Here is a 16,603-nt window from a genome sequence, read left to right as displayed (position 1 = left end):
TAAAGGAACAGTTCACCAAAAAAGTATTTACTCACCCTCATGTCATCCCCAAAAATAGCTCACCCAAAAATGCTTTTAAAAAATGTTTTATTATTATTATTTTTAGGGGTTCAAGTAAGTAGCACTGAAACCCTGTTGTATTTGTTAGAATTACCAAGGATCAGCATTGTCCCCTAAAAGTGATCGGGCAGACCAAACCGTAATGCTGGGTGCACACTACAAGATATTCTGAGCGATTTTGGACCGATTTCAACAAATATTCAACATGTTGTTGTAAAGTGCATGCCCATGTTCACACTGGACAGTCTCCTCGACTTCATCTAAACATGTTTCTTTCAAATTTTCTGTAAAAAGCAGTCCATACACTATAAGTGCCATTTCTTCTTTTGCCATGTTTGATGCGAGAGATTTTGCGAAATTTCCCGTGTTCACAGACGGGACTGTGAATGTTGTTTGTGAATGGAATCTGGTAGTGTGTGGTGTGCTTTCCTGGTCACATCGTGGCACTCCACACACTAGAGGAACAAAACGGTTAAATCTATGATTTCTTATCGTCATGTTTTTGGTCTCTCAAATTTTGAAAATCTTTCAGTGTGGCACCAGCTTAAGTAGTAGAGACTTGAAACGTTGAGGGATGGTAGGCTCACCCCAATCGGCCTGATGGTGGCGCTGCAGCGATCCAAAGTACATTATAGCTCATAACTCCTAAACCGTCCGTTACAGGCTCAAGTGTCTCAAATCGCTGGAATCCTTTAGCTCAAGACGAACAAAATTAACGTCTCGGATGAATGATATTCCAAATGGTTTTTGAATGACGAATAAAGACGAATATATCTGCTTAAATAGACAGTTATGTCCTTTACACGCAGACGCAGAACGTGCATGCTACCTGACAGTCGGCTGTAGTCCTTTCGGTGTGTTCAAGCACAGATTTTTTTCCTGGCGCGAGGTGACAACACAGTCGGCTTTCATCAGCGCCAGTTCATCAGCGTTAGTTCTTTAGCATCGGCTTGGTGTGTCCATAACTTAAGTGGTTACTAAATAAAAGATAATATATTTTCACGCAAGTGCCTAAAGGCCTTAAAGCGCTTGAAGCCATTTAATTGCTACTTGCAGCTATATTTATTATTATTACTACTATTTAAAAAAGCACCTACATAAAACCAAGGGGCAAAGCAAAGCAAAAAAAAAAAATCCATAATCCATTATACACTGATTTATACGTATTAATTAGTCAGTCATATGGTTCCATGGATGTATTTTTAAAGATGCAGCCTGCATTGCTATAATGTTATTATATTATAGTTACAATGACATTTTAGTAATACAGATACATTTCGTTCAAATAAGTGAATATAGTGTTATTAATATCTGTGTTGTGTTCTTATAAATACATATTGTGAGTAATAATACAGTTACTAAGCTCTATAAATGCATCATTGATGGCTTTAAGTAAAGTGAAAACATAGGATGAAATTTTCCTAAAGCAAATGTTAAGAAATCATGAAGATGTGCTCATCGTACATTTTAAGTTGTTTATCTGTAAATGTAATTAATGAACAATAATTCCTGTAATAAAATAATGAAAAGAAAAACAGAAATCATTAATACAAACAGTTGAATTTTATATATATATTTTTGAAGTTACATACTTGCAAAACACTGCAACAATATTTTTAAACGTATAATTCCAAACTGCTATAAGCAATACCATGCATATGGCTGACGAGATATAGATTTTAACAAATGATTTCATGCCCCCTAATGCAAACAGTAGCCATTAAAGACATAATTGATAACTAATTGGTACAGCAAACGAGGGTCTCTGGAACTATTTTATATTTGATCATTTATAAATCAGTGTATAATGGATTATGAACATGCACATTGAAAAAGCAAATAATTATAAAAAATAATATAAATGTAACTATAACTGTTCTTATAATGCAGTATAGATCTTAATGAGTCTTTATAAATATATTTTTAGAATAGTAAATATAAATAAGTATAGATGGGGCTATAATTCATTATAAGCATGGACTTCATAGAAAGTGTTACCGAAAATGTCCCCAAGCATAAAACTGTGAGGCAACTCTCAAAATACTCATGAGAACAGTGTGCAAATCATTCTCCTATTCGGCTTTACTCAGAGCTAAATGCATTAGAAATTACATCAAATTCAAGCCGCTTCCTGATTTGACTCTATTGTGTATTGGTTATGACATTGTGATTGCGCTGTTAACTTCTCTGTGTGAAATATAAAGGCTATTTCCCACAGTAAGCGGGCTCAGGCATACTGATCAGCAGGCCGGCTCTACACTACACAGCCGTGATTTCACTTTATACACGCTGCTAATATATACACTTCACCCTATACACGCTGCCAATATATACACCACACAAACACACCAAAGGCTAACTGAATGTTTTGGAATTGAAGATTAAAAACAAAGCATTGGCTCTGCATGATGACCTGTTATTGACTGAGGGTTGAGCGTGTGCTTACCTTGGTAAACAAAATGGAAACCTTTGGCAGATGGACCACTTTTTGCGCTGAATCTCAGCATGATTTGGTTTGAAGTGGCCAAGGGCAAGGTTTCTCCTGCAAAAACACAATATGGCAGACATTAAAATCTGTCAGAGTTGCTTGTGGAGGCAAATGTGCCACAACAAACTGTAGCCTTAAGGTAGTGTACATGACGAATGGCTTAATAACTCTGATCAGCCTCCAAGGCAAAGGGTGGAGAGAGCAGGTCAGCAACAATGGGCCTAAAACTGATGGATACCCAAAGAAATACTCAAGCTGTCTTCAGCATGCTCATAGATGCAGTGGGAAAATTAAAAGAAAATCCCCAACCGAAAGGCTGACTTACCCTTGAGCTAAACTATGAGCTTTTCCAAAATCAAAGTGTACTTTTACAAAGTTGTATCCAAAGGAGGAAACAAAGTGCTGATATAGATGGCAACTGAACACTACAGTTGAGCCTGGAGGGTTAAACACTCTAACTATGAATTGAGTGGCCTGTCAAGATTTCTGGCCCACTGCTCACAAAGCTGAGATAGAAATGATATGAATTTACAGCGCTTCCCATGGGAATATAATGTTGCACAGCAGACCATGAAGATATACAGTATAAAAATGCCATACAAACAGTTTGTGTGCAATGGCCGCCATCAATCCTACAAAGACTGAGGAATTAGCCGTGATTTTCTTGTTCTTGGCATTTTATTACCTTTCACTCAATAATACCGGCAATAATTCAGCGGGAAGCTGCAAGGATAACATTTTCTTTTTAGAAAGAATTAAACAAGTCTAGAACCAAAGGGCAAAAACGACAACATGGATCCAAGATTTAAGATTTAAACTTGATATAAATACAGTGGTCCAAAAAATATTTGAACACTTAAGTGTTGTACCACACTTAAAATGTCATTAGCAATAAATAAAACAACACAATATCAAACCAAGCAGCATTTTTTTTAAAGAAGATAGCAAAAACTTGCTTTAATGACAAAAAAATATTTTTTTATTCTTTAGGTTTGAAATGATAAAACCAATACATATGCTGTTTAAAACAAGGACAACAAGTATGTTGACACTTTCTGGTTGCCAGACATTAGTGGATCATGTTGATAGTGGATGTGATTCTCTACACCTGTGGTTACTCTGATAGGACACCTCTATCTATACACCTGAACTTGAAAAGAACAGACTTATTTATCTACAAAAAATAAAAATATGGGAAACTGAATTGTTTTGGAGAAGAATTTTTACATAATTTGCCGATTTCATTTTTTCTTGACATGATTTATCAGAACTCATTTTTTATCTTAATCTAGACATAGTTAAAGTTAAATAGATTCAAAAGGTGGAGGAACTTATTACTGTAGGTTACAACTTTGGTACCGTTATACTTAAACATTTAAAACTGCATTTTAACTTAAGTTTGTATTGTTTCAGTTGTATTTAACTTACTTTTGAAATATTTTAATTGCATCAAAAATTGTGATTGTTTTGTTGCAAGAAAAAGAAAATTAGCATATACTGCAGATGACTCCAAAGTCCAAAATGCTTTAATGAGGTCTTTCCGGTTGACTTATGAGTGCAAATATGTATTTTTATTTAATTTTTTTATGATTTAGTGAAAATATTACTTGCAAAAAGAAGACTTATGTTTGCTCGAGCCTGACAAAGTGTGTTCACTATACTGTATAACAGAAATTTGAAACAATAAATACAAATACAAAATAATCAGCAAACGCTTTCTAAAAATGATACTCCCTCTGCATTTCCCCTTTGGAAAGAAGCCATTAAACCTCACTTGAGACCTCGTTCACTGCTCAATTGTTTTTTCACTGATTTAAAAAGCCACATATGCCCGTTTGCTTCTTTTCAACGGGTTCTGTGCATTTCAAAGCAAACTCAAAGCAACAAAACTGTGGTGAATGTAAAGCCATTACTTACCAGAATGAGATCCAGCCAGGGAGCTTAGCATCCTAGAATTCTGATTGGGCCCATCAAATAACTCAACGGAGTCGTTCATGGCAGTCTGGAAATAGGCAAATTGCCCAAACACCACTAAGGAAACACAATGAAACACACAGAGCGTGTTACTATCATCACCACTGCTGGGAAGAGACACTATCAAAAGTAGTACAATGAGATAAGAATAAAAGAAACATAAATTTCCCATTGACACTCGTATTTCAGGTTGATGGTTTTATAAGTGTCCATATGCAATCTGCACAGAAGTATGTATAGCCTAGACACATCAGCCCGATCTAGATAAAGTGGCACATGAGATTAAATTCATTACAATAGAAGGTTTTGATTACAGAAATCATGCCGTGAAATTGTGAATAAACCGTAAACTCATACCGCAGAACACCACTTATACTACTGCGGCAGCTGTCCTGAAAACAAATGACAGAGCTATGTGGGAATCACGAGCACATTTTTTGCTTGTGATTGACGAACAAATGGCTGAGCTGGTTCTTTTTTAATGAAATAATCCAAACGACTCACAAATCAAACACATGGGTTGTTGACTTACTACAAATATTCAAAGGGGCTATATGTCCAAGTCAGAAACCATTGTTATTAGCGACACTGGTGGCCATAAAGTGAACTGCTGCAGCCAGCAACTTATTGTATACGTACAAACAACGAGCGCATTTTGCTCGGCACACTGCCTTGTTTTGAATGTTCGATAGGTTCCGTCGCGAAATATACATAATAAAAGCAGAGCAATCAGGTTGTGAACATATCTGTTAAAATGCAAATGTGAACGCTACTAGGACTAAATGATTCGTTTTTTTTGTTGTTGTTTTTTGGACCGGACCAAATGAACCAAGCGAACCGAACTGTGAAGTGTGAACACACCCTGGATGTGGTTAAATGCTTTTTCGTTCTTTGCTTAGAAGTAAAAATATGTTTTAGGAAATACCTTTGCAGTGATATACTGATAACAAACATCCAGACGCCGTCCACACTGCTGAAAGCGATGTTCAGATGAATATGTAAATATGTGCTGCGCGTTTTCCTCTCAATGACAAAATAAACGCTCAACAAAAATGACAGCGGTGAGAAAGTAGCCGTTTAGAAAGCATAGAGAAAGCTCTGCCATTCACCAGCATCATGACGACAGATGAGTTCATTAAAATTGCACTACGATAAATTGATTATAAATTATATGTTTATATATAAGACTATATACAGATTTGGCTATGTGAGACCTTAGTTTGAATTAATGCCATTTCTTTGCATGATACATTGACATTACAGTTGAGAATGGCTCTTTAAGCATCATAGAAAAGAAGAGAGGCTCTTGGGAGCGAGCGTAAACGTCCATGATTGATTTTCCTAGAAAAAACGTCCCTATTCCTTTACATCACAATCAGTCTACAGACTTTCACAGACAACCTAGGAAGTCGGGGAAGGTCTCTTTTTTTTTTTAAATTTGGTTACAAGCTGTTCACACATTGGCAAAAAAAGGCAAGTAATACATGACAATCCTTACATATAGCCCCTTTAATGCTTAGTTTAATGACTGATATTGTTTAAAGATCAGTTAGAGCTTTTGTGTGCTTTTACTGTTAGTGTACATCCAAGTACGAGAGTGTTAACATCATTGTACACCTTTGTATTGTTTTAAAATCATGAACCTCTTTCTGTAATGTATGCAATATGTGTATGTTTGGTCACGTCTGGTCTCCATACCTTCTGACCTGAGACCAGTGAGGAAGCTGTGATGTGTTGGCTTGCCAAAAAGGACACATGGTTCACACGGTAGGGAATGAAAGACTAGGGAAATCACAGGGGCATGCTGTGCATATCAGGTGCTGGTGTGAGAGCCAGCTAAGCAGAGAGGGGTGAAAGGGGTCACACGGGCCACTGCGATGACTCTATTATCTCCTCTGTAATGAGATGTCAGCCCTCGCTTCATACTCAAACAGTACAGAAAACCTGAAGGGCCACTGCTAGTGGCTCTGCAAATATCAGTTCGACTGGATTTCTGTTGGCTCACAAACACTTCCACAAACTTCAAATGTTAAAGCCTTATTTACACTGCTATTTGTTATGCATGAACTCCAGTTTTTTTGTTGTTGTTTTTTGCAATGAATTTAGTAAATCAGTTGTGTATATGATGTAAGTCCAAAAATGTATTTAAGTTTACTCACATAAAATGTCTGTATATAATAGAAAATTTGGATCGAAGAATTCATCACTTGAATTAACTCTTTCCCTGCCATTGACGGAATTTTCCATAATTTATGACACAACGGTTCCCCACCATTGACAGAAAAACAAAAAAGCTGACGGGGAAACGTTAAACAGATTATTCAAAATAATTTGAGTTTATTTATTAATGCTTCACAAATGAATTTCAGGCATGTAAAAATTAAATAAAAATACTGAGTAAAATTTACTTGAAACAGAGAGAATACCAAATAAATATTACTTGAGAATTTCTAACAAAAACCATCGACAATTGTATGCAGTCTTTACTTGAAAACATGATTTGTTACATTTACTGAAAAGTGTTTCTTAACTTTGTAAGTAAGTCCTACTCCCATTTTATTATGTTCAATGTATTACTCAGTATTACACTAAAAAGAACTGAACTGTGACCTTTGTAAATAACTTTATTTACTTACCAAACTCTCCAGATACTGTGATGTAGTAGGAGCATGTCTGGCCTGTCGTGTAGTTGAGAGGGTAATTTGGGGATAATACCACTCCCTCTGATCCAGTGTACTGGCCACCGCATGGAGCTGAAAAGAGAGAAACAACCCAAAAGGCTTGTATTTACTCTTGTTCAGTCCATATGACACTAGGTAATAATGCCATTTTTAGTACAGAATTAGAAATGTGATGACCAGTGAGACTGGGGGAGCTCTCCAAATGTCAAATGAGGGAGAAGAGGAAAGCACAAACTAAGTCATTTTTCCATTATGATAGGTCAGATCTAATAAATGTACCATACTTTGTGCTTTCTGGAGTCAGTATGTCACATGTCTGAGTGTTATAGACTCTAATGTTTCATGCCATTCCATGTGCTTGAGGTAAGTTCCAATTGCTCGTTAGCGCACTTCCAAGTCCACATTTGACCAATATAATTTCATTCTAAATTGTACATGCTATATGTTCAAAGAGCAAATCAAAAGGCATTGGGATTAAGTGTGCATAGATGTATCAGTTGACAGGTGCACAGAGGATTTACCCGTCAGCAGTTGCATATACCTTAGTACTACACAAAGTTTGGCTAAAATAAACTAATATAAACTGATGCTAAAAATAAAAGTCATATTTACTTTTAAATTACACATCGACCACATTTATCACTCAATTTAAGGGTTTATGTGTGGTGAATTATGAATTTTTTTTATAATATAAACACACTTGGATGCATTATATGCATTTATATGAAAGTATAGTGATTTGCATAATATTTATTTACATGTGAATATCCTTATATTTGAAACCCCTAATCTGCATGATGACTCAATTGTTGCCTGTGTTTGATGACGTTGAAGGGCATTACAAATGAATGAATGTTGCCAAGAAAAAAACTTCAACAGATATTCCCTGCTGAATGTGTAGGTTTAAACAAACAAAAAAAAACACGATTGCAAGGCAGACCTTATTCAAAAACAAGGCACTGTTTGAACAACAGGTAAGTGGAGTAATTACCAGAGGAAATTGAAAAAAGGCTGTTTTCACTGACACATTTTAAAACACACTGCTGTTTTAAACAATAAATTAATAATCAATCACTGTAGATGATTCACATCAAAGACAGAAGTAGCCCTCACTAATAACAACTCAACCGTAACCGTAATGCAGGCCCTGTGGGTCTGAGTATTGTGTGGACTCGTACAAGCTAATGACACCAAATCATTGCATCCCGCAGCAAGCGGTTCACTTAACTCCTAAACATTTATTGGAGCAAGAAAGTCAATAACAAGATATTGGAAAATGTACATACCTTTATACAAGCAGGGTTAATTTGCTTGAGCTTGACATTAATTGCACAAACCAGCTTTATGGTAGCACTGCTAGAATGGCCTACAACACATCATACAAACCGCGTGGAAAGGTTGTTGGAATTGCTATAGCCTCTGACAGGTATTTTAGTCAAACTGATTCGTAATTCAGGTCTGAGCATGAGGAGGGAGTATTGAGGAGGAGCAGCCAATGAAGACTATAAATCATCTGTGTGTTGGTGCATTGGCGTGCGTTATCTCTTTATCATGATCGTAATGTGTAGAGGCTAAACACTCACTGTAGGTGTTTGACTGTGCATGACAGGAAAAACAAGTGAAAATCAACCACAAAGGTCACCGAGAGGATTACTGAGAGTGCTAAGTGTAGAAATTTGAGGCTGAGAAGGTCAGCAAAGAGTATTTGTGGAGATATTAATCAATGTCAGTGCTTCTGTCACACCTGGCCCATTGCGTGTGACCTTGTAACCGATGGACCACCTGTAATAAGCAATGTTGGGGAGCTTAACTGTTAAAAGTTATTGTAAGAAATCAGCCCACATTTTGGCGTTTAGAGATAACTCTGGTCAATAGCTGAGCCTGCTTGGCCGATTAACAGAAGTGCTAACAACCCGTTCTATTAGTTTAATCATTTTCAGTTTTTTTTTTTTTTTGGGGGGGGGGTATGAAAAAATAAGAGTTTATATTAGCAAGTGTCAATGTTACTTATGGATGCAATTTTATCATTAATTTGCATGTGCAGTATATCAGTGTAAGACATCCTGTCTCTAGATATCAGCAATCATATTGGCCATTAAAAAAAATCATCAGTCGACCAAAAATAATCGTATTACTCATATTACTCAAAGTTATTAATTACCATGCAGGCCCAAATCTGCAGATGTTTTGCTGCACTGACTGAAATTCATTATTTCAATGAGCTCATCGTTTCTGCCTTAAATGATTGAATTGTTAAAAATTAATACAATTTTAGCTAACTGTGAATAAATGCGCTAAACACATAAATGTGAATTGAATTTAATTGAAATGTTGCCGTAAAGATAGAATGTGTTAACTTTAGCTAGATTGCTAACTGAAAGTATAATCAAATTAAGCACAAAATATTACAAACAAGAGGCCAGGGATTTGTAAAGCTATGCAGATTGTGCAGAATCAATGCAAGCCTTATATTTTTGTTACTTGCATCCATCTTATTTTTAACGTAAGAGCGGACAGCCATTTTTACCTTGAATGTGCAAGCTTTCCGGTGTCAGCCATTTCCAGTTATTTTAGCTGGTAAAAAACACCTAGTTTACGACAGGAGCCTTGGTTCCCTGAAAAGGGAATGAGGCGCTGCGTTGAAATTGACGCTGTAGGAACGCTCTGTGTATTTGCGTCACGAAGCACGTGTGAAATCAGTCCAATGGGGTAACGGGACGTCAGAGGCAGGTGACGTCACAACCAGGAAACTATAAAGCATGCCCAAAGTGGAATGTCAGCTTCTAATAGGCTTAAGTAAGTCACTTGACAGGCAGGAAGTATGGCTGGGCGACACAGCTTCTCCTTCCCTCTTCAGGGAACCAATGTTGCAGTCGTAAGCGAGGTGTTCCTTTCAAGGGAACTCTCGCTACGCGGAGAATTATGCTGTGGAAACGTTTATAATGACAAGTGTCTGTCTTATGTGAAATCGTGAAGAGCAGCACTAAGGCGAGAGCACCTGGGACCCCAGTGTAGAGTCCAGGTTGTAGAACATCACGAATGTGTGCGGAGAGGACCAGCCCACCGCATCACAAACATCCAGAAGTGAAACTCCTAAAAGAATAGTCTTAGAGGCAGCCATACTCCTAGTTGAGTGGGTTTCCAGAGCAACAAATCAGCATATTAGAAGGATTTCTTAACTCTTTCCCACTGTGAGAGTGTGTGCATCAATGAAAGCAGTGCATTAATATAGAACAGACTTGAACTAACTGTGCATTAAACGGTTTTAATGCACACCTTTATCAGAATTAAGTATTCAGATAGACCATGGTATAACATGATATTATATATGTAATATTAAGTTGTTCTTAAGGGATATTTCATTTAACATTTGAAAAGGTACCAATGTGTCATAACTAACATGTTACCATGTCATTAATCAAAATATCTTATTGACCTGTTTATTACTGGTTGGTTTTATTATGGTTGGTGAATGCTAGGACAAGGTAGGAGGCTACCAGGGTGCTCTAGGTTCTTGTCATAACATTGCTGGATGGTTGCTAGTGTGTTGCTAAGGATGTTCTGGGTTGTGCTACAGAAAATCGCTACATACAGTAATTTTTAAGAAGTTGGTTTTATTAATATTACTTGTATTACTGGTTGGTTCATTTACTATGGTTTTATTATAGTTACTACTAAACTTTAATATGGTTTGATTTTCAAAACAGAATGGCTTTCTGTATGGTGGGTACACCACTAATGGATACCACAAGTCATTTTTAAATATTAATACTGTTGTACAAATATTTCAATGCTTTGCTTTAAGAAATAATAATAACCTAGATATTTTTGAAGAATTTTAATTGAGAAAGAAGTCATTTTATTTATAAAACGCCCACCGACTGTGGCGAATAACAAAAGAGTGTGAGATTAGAACTAAGCAAGTTCTCTGTGTACCTAAACCCCGAAATAACTCTGCTCGTATTTGCCTTTATCTCAATGCCAATGAATATCCCGGCCTTCCAAAATTGCAGTCCATGTCATCTGTGATCTCTCTGCTCTGGCTGTGTTCCTTTCATCCCTCAGGTCTCAGTAACAATGATCTTCAATTGAGATTCCTCGCACATCAGTCCCATGCTAAAGCCTCTGGGCTCTGGCACCCACAGGTCTGTTGCTTCATCTGCTTCACAATGCTTCTGTGAGCTCATGAAAAGCTGGTGTCAGAATGCAGCTGAGGCTCCCTGTTTTCTGCATATCAAACTCACTCCTGGAGCTTTGATCACATCACCTTCCCTTCACACTCGCCATGAGAAGACTGTCTGGAGCTACACACACACACACACACACACGCACACACACACACGCACACAAACACAGAGTGAGTTGAGCGTGTTTGTGTGCAAGTGGGCATACGCAAATACAAGCACACACATACTGTGCCTTTTGTTCGGAGATTTGCCTAGAAACCTACAATTTCACACTGAGATGGAAGAAAATTTCAGGTTTTTGGAAATATATATTTTTTTCAGCTTGACTGTCTGGAGTTTCTATCTTTCTTTCTTTCTTTCTTTCTTTCTTTCTTTCTTTCTTTCTTTCTTTCTTTCTTTCTTTCTTTCATGTGTGCGTGACGTTCTATTTTCATGAATAACGGAACGTTTTAGACATCACTTCTGCCCCCCTTTACTCCAGCCATTACCATTCAGCATGATGGGACAAGGATCCATACAACATTGACAAATAATTAAAAATGCTTTGTTTTTTCGACATGAAGAAGTATCTGGTCTAGCACTTCTTTGCTCGGAGTAAAGGATGCTATAGGAATCTGAAGAAAATGGGGAGAAAACAAAGTGCTCCTGCTAAATAATAATTATCAATCACAATTCCACCTAAAAATGGTTTCTATAAGGAAGACCAATAAAAAAGCAGATTTAGTAGACTGGTAGTAGCAGACTACAGGTACAGGGATAAAGTCACTATCATACATGACAACCACCTTCTTGAGAAAAATCAACAAATCAACCTCCGGTTATAATCTAATTTTCGATTCGGTTAATGCATGTTAAATAACTTAATCAGCAGGTCCTGTCACTTAATTTTTTACATTTACCCAAAACTAACTAAATAAATAAATCATGGTTGAGCTCTAATTGTACTGTAGCTGTAAATATTCAGTCCCCCCACCTTACAATTAGGTTTCATTGGTTAAAATTAGGTAATTTTAACTAACAGTGAACAATATTTGTACCACATTTATAGTTAATGTTAATTTCAGCATTTACTAATCATTTTTTTAAGAATAAAAATTTGTATCTATTACATGACATAATTTAATGCACCGTGAACTAACATTAACAGAGTTTAATCAATGCTGTAAAAATGCATCGCTCATTGTTATCTAATTTTATTTAATGCATTAGCAAATGAGACTTTATCGTAAAGTGTTACCAATGGATGTGATGGTTTATAGTTTAAAAAGTTTAAAATATTAGGATTTTTCTTATCTACACCTATTTATTTGCTTCAGAAGACATTGATTTATCAACTGGAGTTGTATGGATTACTAACATGTTTTTGCTTTGTGTGGTTTTTATTCAATTCAATTCACATTTATTTGTATAGTGCTTTTCACAATACACATCGTTTCAGCTTTACAGAAAATGCACAAGTCCACATTACAATTTAGAGTGATCTGTTATCAGAGGTAACTGTCTAAGTTATGTATTTCAGAAATGTACATATACAAAATCACAGTTAGCTAAAAATGTATCAATTTAAACAATGTAATAATTTAAGGCAGAAACAATGAGCTCATTGAAGTAATGAAAATGTAGCATTGGTGCATGTTGATTTCAGGACTTTTTATGTCATCTTGCATTATATGGACTCACAGAGATGGATTATTTTTCTAGGAAAAATATGAGGAAAGTAAGTAATATACATTTTGGGCAGAATGATAGTGAACAAATAATAAGAGCATTTCTGGGCGAGTATCCCTGCATGTTTTAACATTACAACAACCAAAAAAGTCTATAATTTATAGTTACTTAATTACATAGAACTTCTGTATTTTGCTGATGTATTAAAGCAAAAATGAATGCAATCTACCGCTTTCACAAGTTCTCATTTTGTGTTCCATTAAAAATTTAAAAAACAACAACAATATGAGGGTCATACCACTTTTGGTTGATCTATTCCTGTAAAGTATGACATCAGAATAATTTATGAACAGCTGACAGTGATTCATATTGATGCAACTCAAAATGTCAGTGCAATGATCTTGAAAAATAAGACACCATCGCTACAGAAGGACGGAAAAAAGAAAAGAAATTTGGATCATAAAACAGAGAGTGCTCAAAAGCTTGTGGTAACCTACATACACTAAATTCAACCATATCCACGTTTGGATTCAGCCTTTTATCTTTTTATGTTCTGTAAATATCCACTGAGAGCCCAAAACTGCTCGACAAAGAGCGCATGACATCAAAACAGGCATTAGCCTACATAAGAACAGGTCACCGCGGGATAACTGTATCTTCCCTAAGACGGCAGCTCATTAGCTGTTGTTAGCGGCGCTCTGTTGTGCCCAGACTGCATGCGTGGCTAAATGTAGCAGCCCATGTGTTCCTGCCTCACATAAGCATGGAGACAACAGCTGTGGCTGCCACCTGACCAACCCCAACTTCCCTCACAATCCAGCGCTCAAACATAGTTGAGCAAAATCACGCATCCACGAAAAGGAGGTTTCCTCGGGATTAGAAACAGCCGTGTATCTGTACGGCCTCTGAGAGGCGCCATGCCACCGCGCTCCCAACCCCCACACTTCTCGCTATTTACAGCCAGGGAAGAGTCCTCATTCAACAGTACTGAGACAGTCTTTTAGTTACTATGGAAACGAATAAAAGATCTGTTTGGGTGAGAGAACCAAAGAAAGAGAGGAAAATCCTTCATTATTTAAAGGGACCTCACCTCTTTCTAATGAGTTTTGTCTAAAAGCTTGGGGACATGGCTCTGGGCTGCATCAGTATTCCAAACGTTGGTAGGGAAATGACAAGCGTGTAAAAAAAGGGCAAAAAAAAGAAAAGAAAAAAAGGCCAGCAGTCACTGCCTGCTCGTCAGCGACTTTTCCAACGTTTAATGTCGCAGGATTTACTTGTTAAGCTGTCACTAACCATATTCAAATCAATCTCCTCTTAATTAAAAATGTCCATTTTGCAAGCATTAACTGTTAAAGAAGCAAAAATGCACTTGGTAAAAGCACGATTATTGGCTGTTAGTGGAGTTAGTGGAGTTGAGTGTTCTGATGAAACCCCAATAACACTGCATGAGCTACTAATCCAGCATGCCATTTCATTAGAAATCTGATGCTGGACTGATGCTTATGGTATATTGCATATAGAAGCCATTTCTACGTGTGCAGTCTTTGGGAGGGAGAACCTTAACATTCAAACCGAGTCTTTCCCAGCCCTGCTCACCCTGATCTGCATATCTGCCACAAAGACCTTCACTCAGAGGCATAGAGCACTGCACTCTCTACTTGCACTCTCAGAGAAGCATATGCACTACCATTTTTGGGGAATGTTTGACAATTAGTGTCGTTTTAGAAGAGGGCACATCATGTGTATATGTGCATAAGGGAACCCCAGAGTATGAAGCCAGGCTCAGACTACAGGCGTTTTAGGCTGATTTATGCCAGAATTATCCCTCCCGACATTCAGAGAAAAAAAAAATTACGTCCAGGGCATTGGTCGGTTTCGATGTCCAGCCCAGATTATCTGTTAATAGGGGCTTTCACAACAGTTAGTTCTAGAAACTTAGTTCGAGGAACTAGCCACCAGGGTGGTTCCCCAAGAACTAATGGTTCCCTTAGGAACATTTTCCTGGTGGCATTCACATCGCCAGTAGGAACTCTGAAGTGACGTGAGCCACGCTTGTTATTGTGACCTTTATTTTGACGCAGCTGAGAACGCCAGAGCCTGAGCACACAATGCTCGCATTCTCCGTGTTCATTAGTTTATGGTTGATATCCAGTGTTGCTAGCTGAGCAGAAATACATAATCATGTTTCTCTTGGTCCCCTCAAAGTTGTGTTGGATTTTCTCCTCAGCAAAAAGGTTGAGAGGCCCATCTATCACTGTTTTCCATGTTCGTAGAGTTAGTTTCTGGAGTAAATATATAGGCTATAATCTGTGTGTTTACACAGCTTTTTTTTTAAATGGCGGGTGCTGGTGTTTCGCATGCGTTCGGACAATCAGCGTACACTAAGGTCACTGGTAGTTCCTATAGTGCTGGTTTAGACCCTACTCTGAAGCAGGCGCAGATTTATGGGCGGGCCTGGGTGGGCACGTGCCCACCCAGATTGACAGGTGGCCCACCCAATCAGATTCATAAAAACAATTAATTTTAATAATAGGCCTATTAATGAATTAAGTTTGGCCATATACGACCCGCCGAACACTTTATATGATATATGACAAGCACTGAGCGCGTCCATCTCTGGCTCAGCGCCAGCCAACCCGCGAACGCACAGTTTGAATCTGGCAGTTATGTCATTTCACTGTACTGTATTTTGTCCAGACTTTGAAACCCTTGCAAGGAGAGGCGACGAGGCTCATTGTTCACATGAAGACCATGTCTTGGAAAGACAAAGACTAAGGGCCCGTTCACATATCGCGTCTTTTGCGCGCTCAAGTTTGTTATTTCAAATGTAGGCCTACAAATGTTACAAATGTATAAATGTTATTTCCATTCATAATGAAAGCGACGTGGTCAGGCGTCTGATTGACTCGTCAAACGCGTGCGTTTCGACAGCCAAGGGACGCACGATTTGCATTAAAAGCGTGCGTTCTTAATGTGCGCTTTGTGGTCACGGAAAACACGCGTCAGAAACACGCGGTTTTTGCATCAAAACGTGCGTCCTGGACGTGTGATCTGCTATTTAAATGAGATTGTTTCTGTCTGCAGGTGTTTTATGCATCAGAAGTGTTTTTGTAACAAGAAAAGAAAAACAACTCTCGGTTTCACGTTCACTGTTTTTTTATTTCAGCACCTCGGACAGACCCCTAATCGCTTCGTTCGAGACACATCTCGCAAATTTTCCAGTTGTAATTCTGGTAACACTTTACAATAAGGTTTCATACGTTATTTTTTATTATTTTTTTATGCAAAAACCACGAGATTCTGACGCGCGTTTTCCGTGACCACAAAGTGCACGTTAAGAACGCGCGCTTTTATGACAAATCGCGCGTCCCGCTTGCTTTTGACGGGTCAGTTTGCAATCAGACGCCTGACCAGGCGTTTATGAATACTTTTGCTTGCCATACGCAAGTGTTGCAGGCTGCAGCGCACTCGTTTTTCTATGCCGCGACGAGATGAAAACATCTCAACTTTTCAGAGAGTGCCGCAAGCATGTCATGTGACAAAAA

At 37.7% G+C, this 16,603-nt stretch overlaps 1 protein-coding gene across 2 annotated transcripts in view; it reads right to left on the bottom strand.

Annotated features, from left to right (window-relative positions):
• csmd1a (CUB and Sushi multiple domains 1a) overlaps positions 1 to 16,603 on the bottom strand; it is a 663,682-nt gene that overhangs the window by 107,949 nt on the left and 539,130 nt on the right. For both annotated transcript variants that reach the window (XM_056249348.1, XM_056249359.1), the window contains exons 31-33: positions 7,159 to 7,275; positions 4,466 to 4,579; positions 2,507 to 2,602 (exon numbers count right to left, since the gene is read on the bottom strand). In XM_056249348.1, the coding sequence (XP_056105323.1) occupies positions 2,507 to 2,602; positions 4,466 to 4,579; positions 7,159 to 7,275 (327 nt within the window). The remainder of the gene's footprint in view (positions 1 to 2,506; positions 2,603 to 4,465; positions 4,580 to 7,158; positions 7,276 to 16,603) is intronic.

This window comes from Rhinichthys klamathensis, unplaced genomic scaffold (genome assembly GCF_029890125.1).
Source record: "Rhinichthys klamathensis goyatoka isolate OS25496 unplaced genomic scaffold, OSU_Roscu_1.1 h1tg000003l_1, whole genome shotgun sequence".
NCBI classification, from domain to species: Eukaryota; Metazoa; Chordata; class Actinopteri; order Cypriniformes; family Leuciscidae; genus Rhinichthys; species Rhinichthys klamathensis.
Note: the sequence above shows the minus strand (reverse complement) of the source record. Positions and strands in the feature narration are given on the sequence as shown.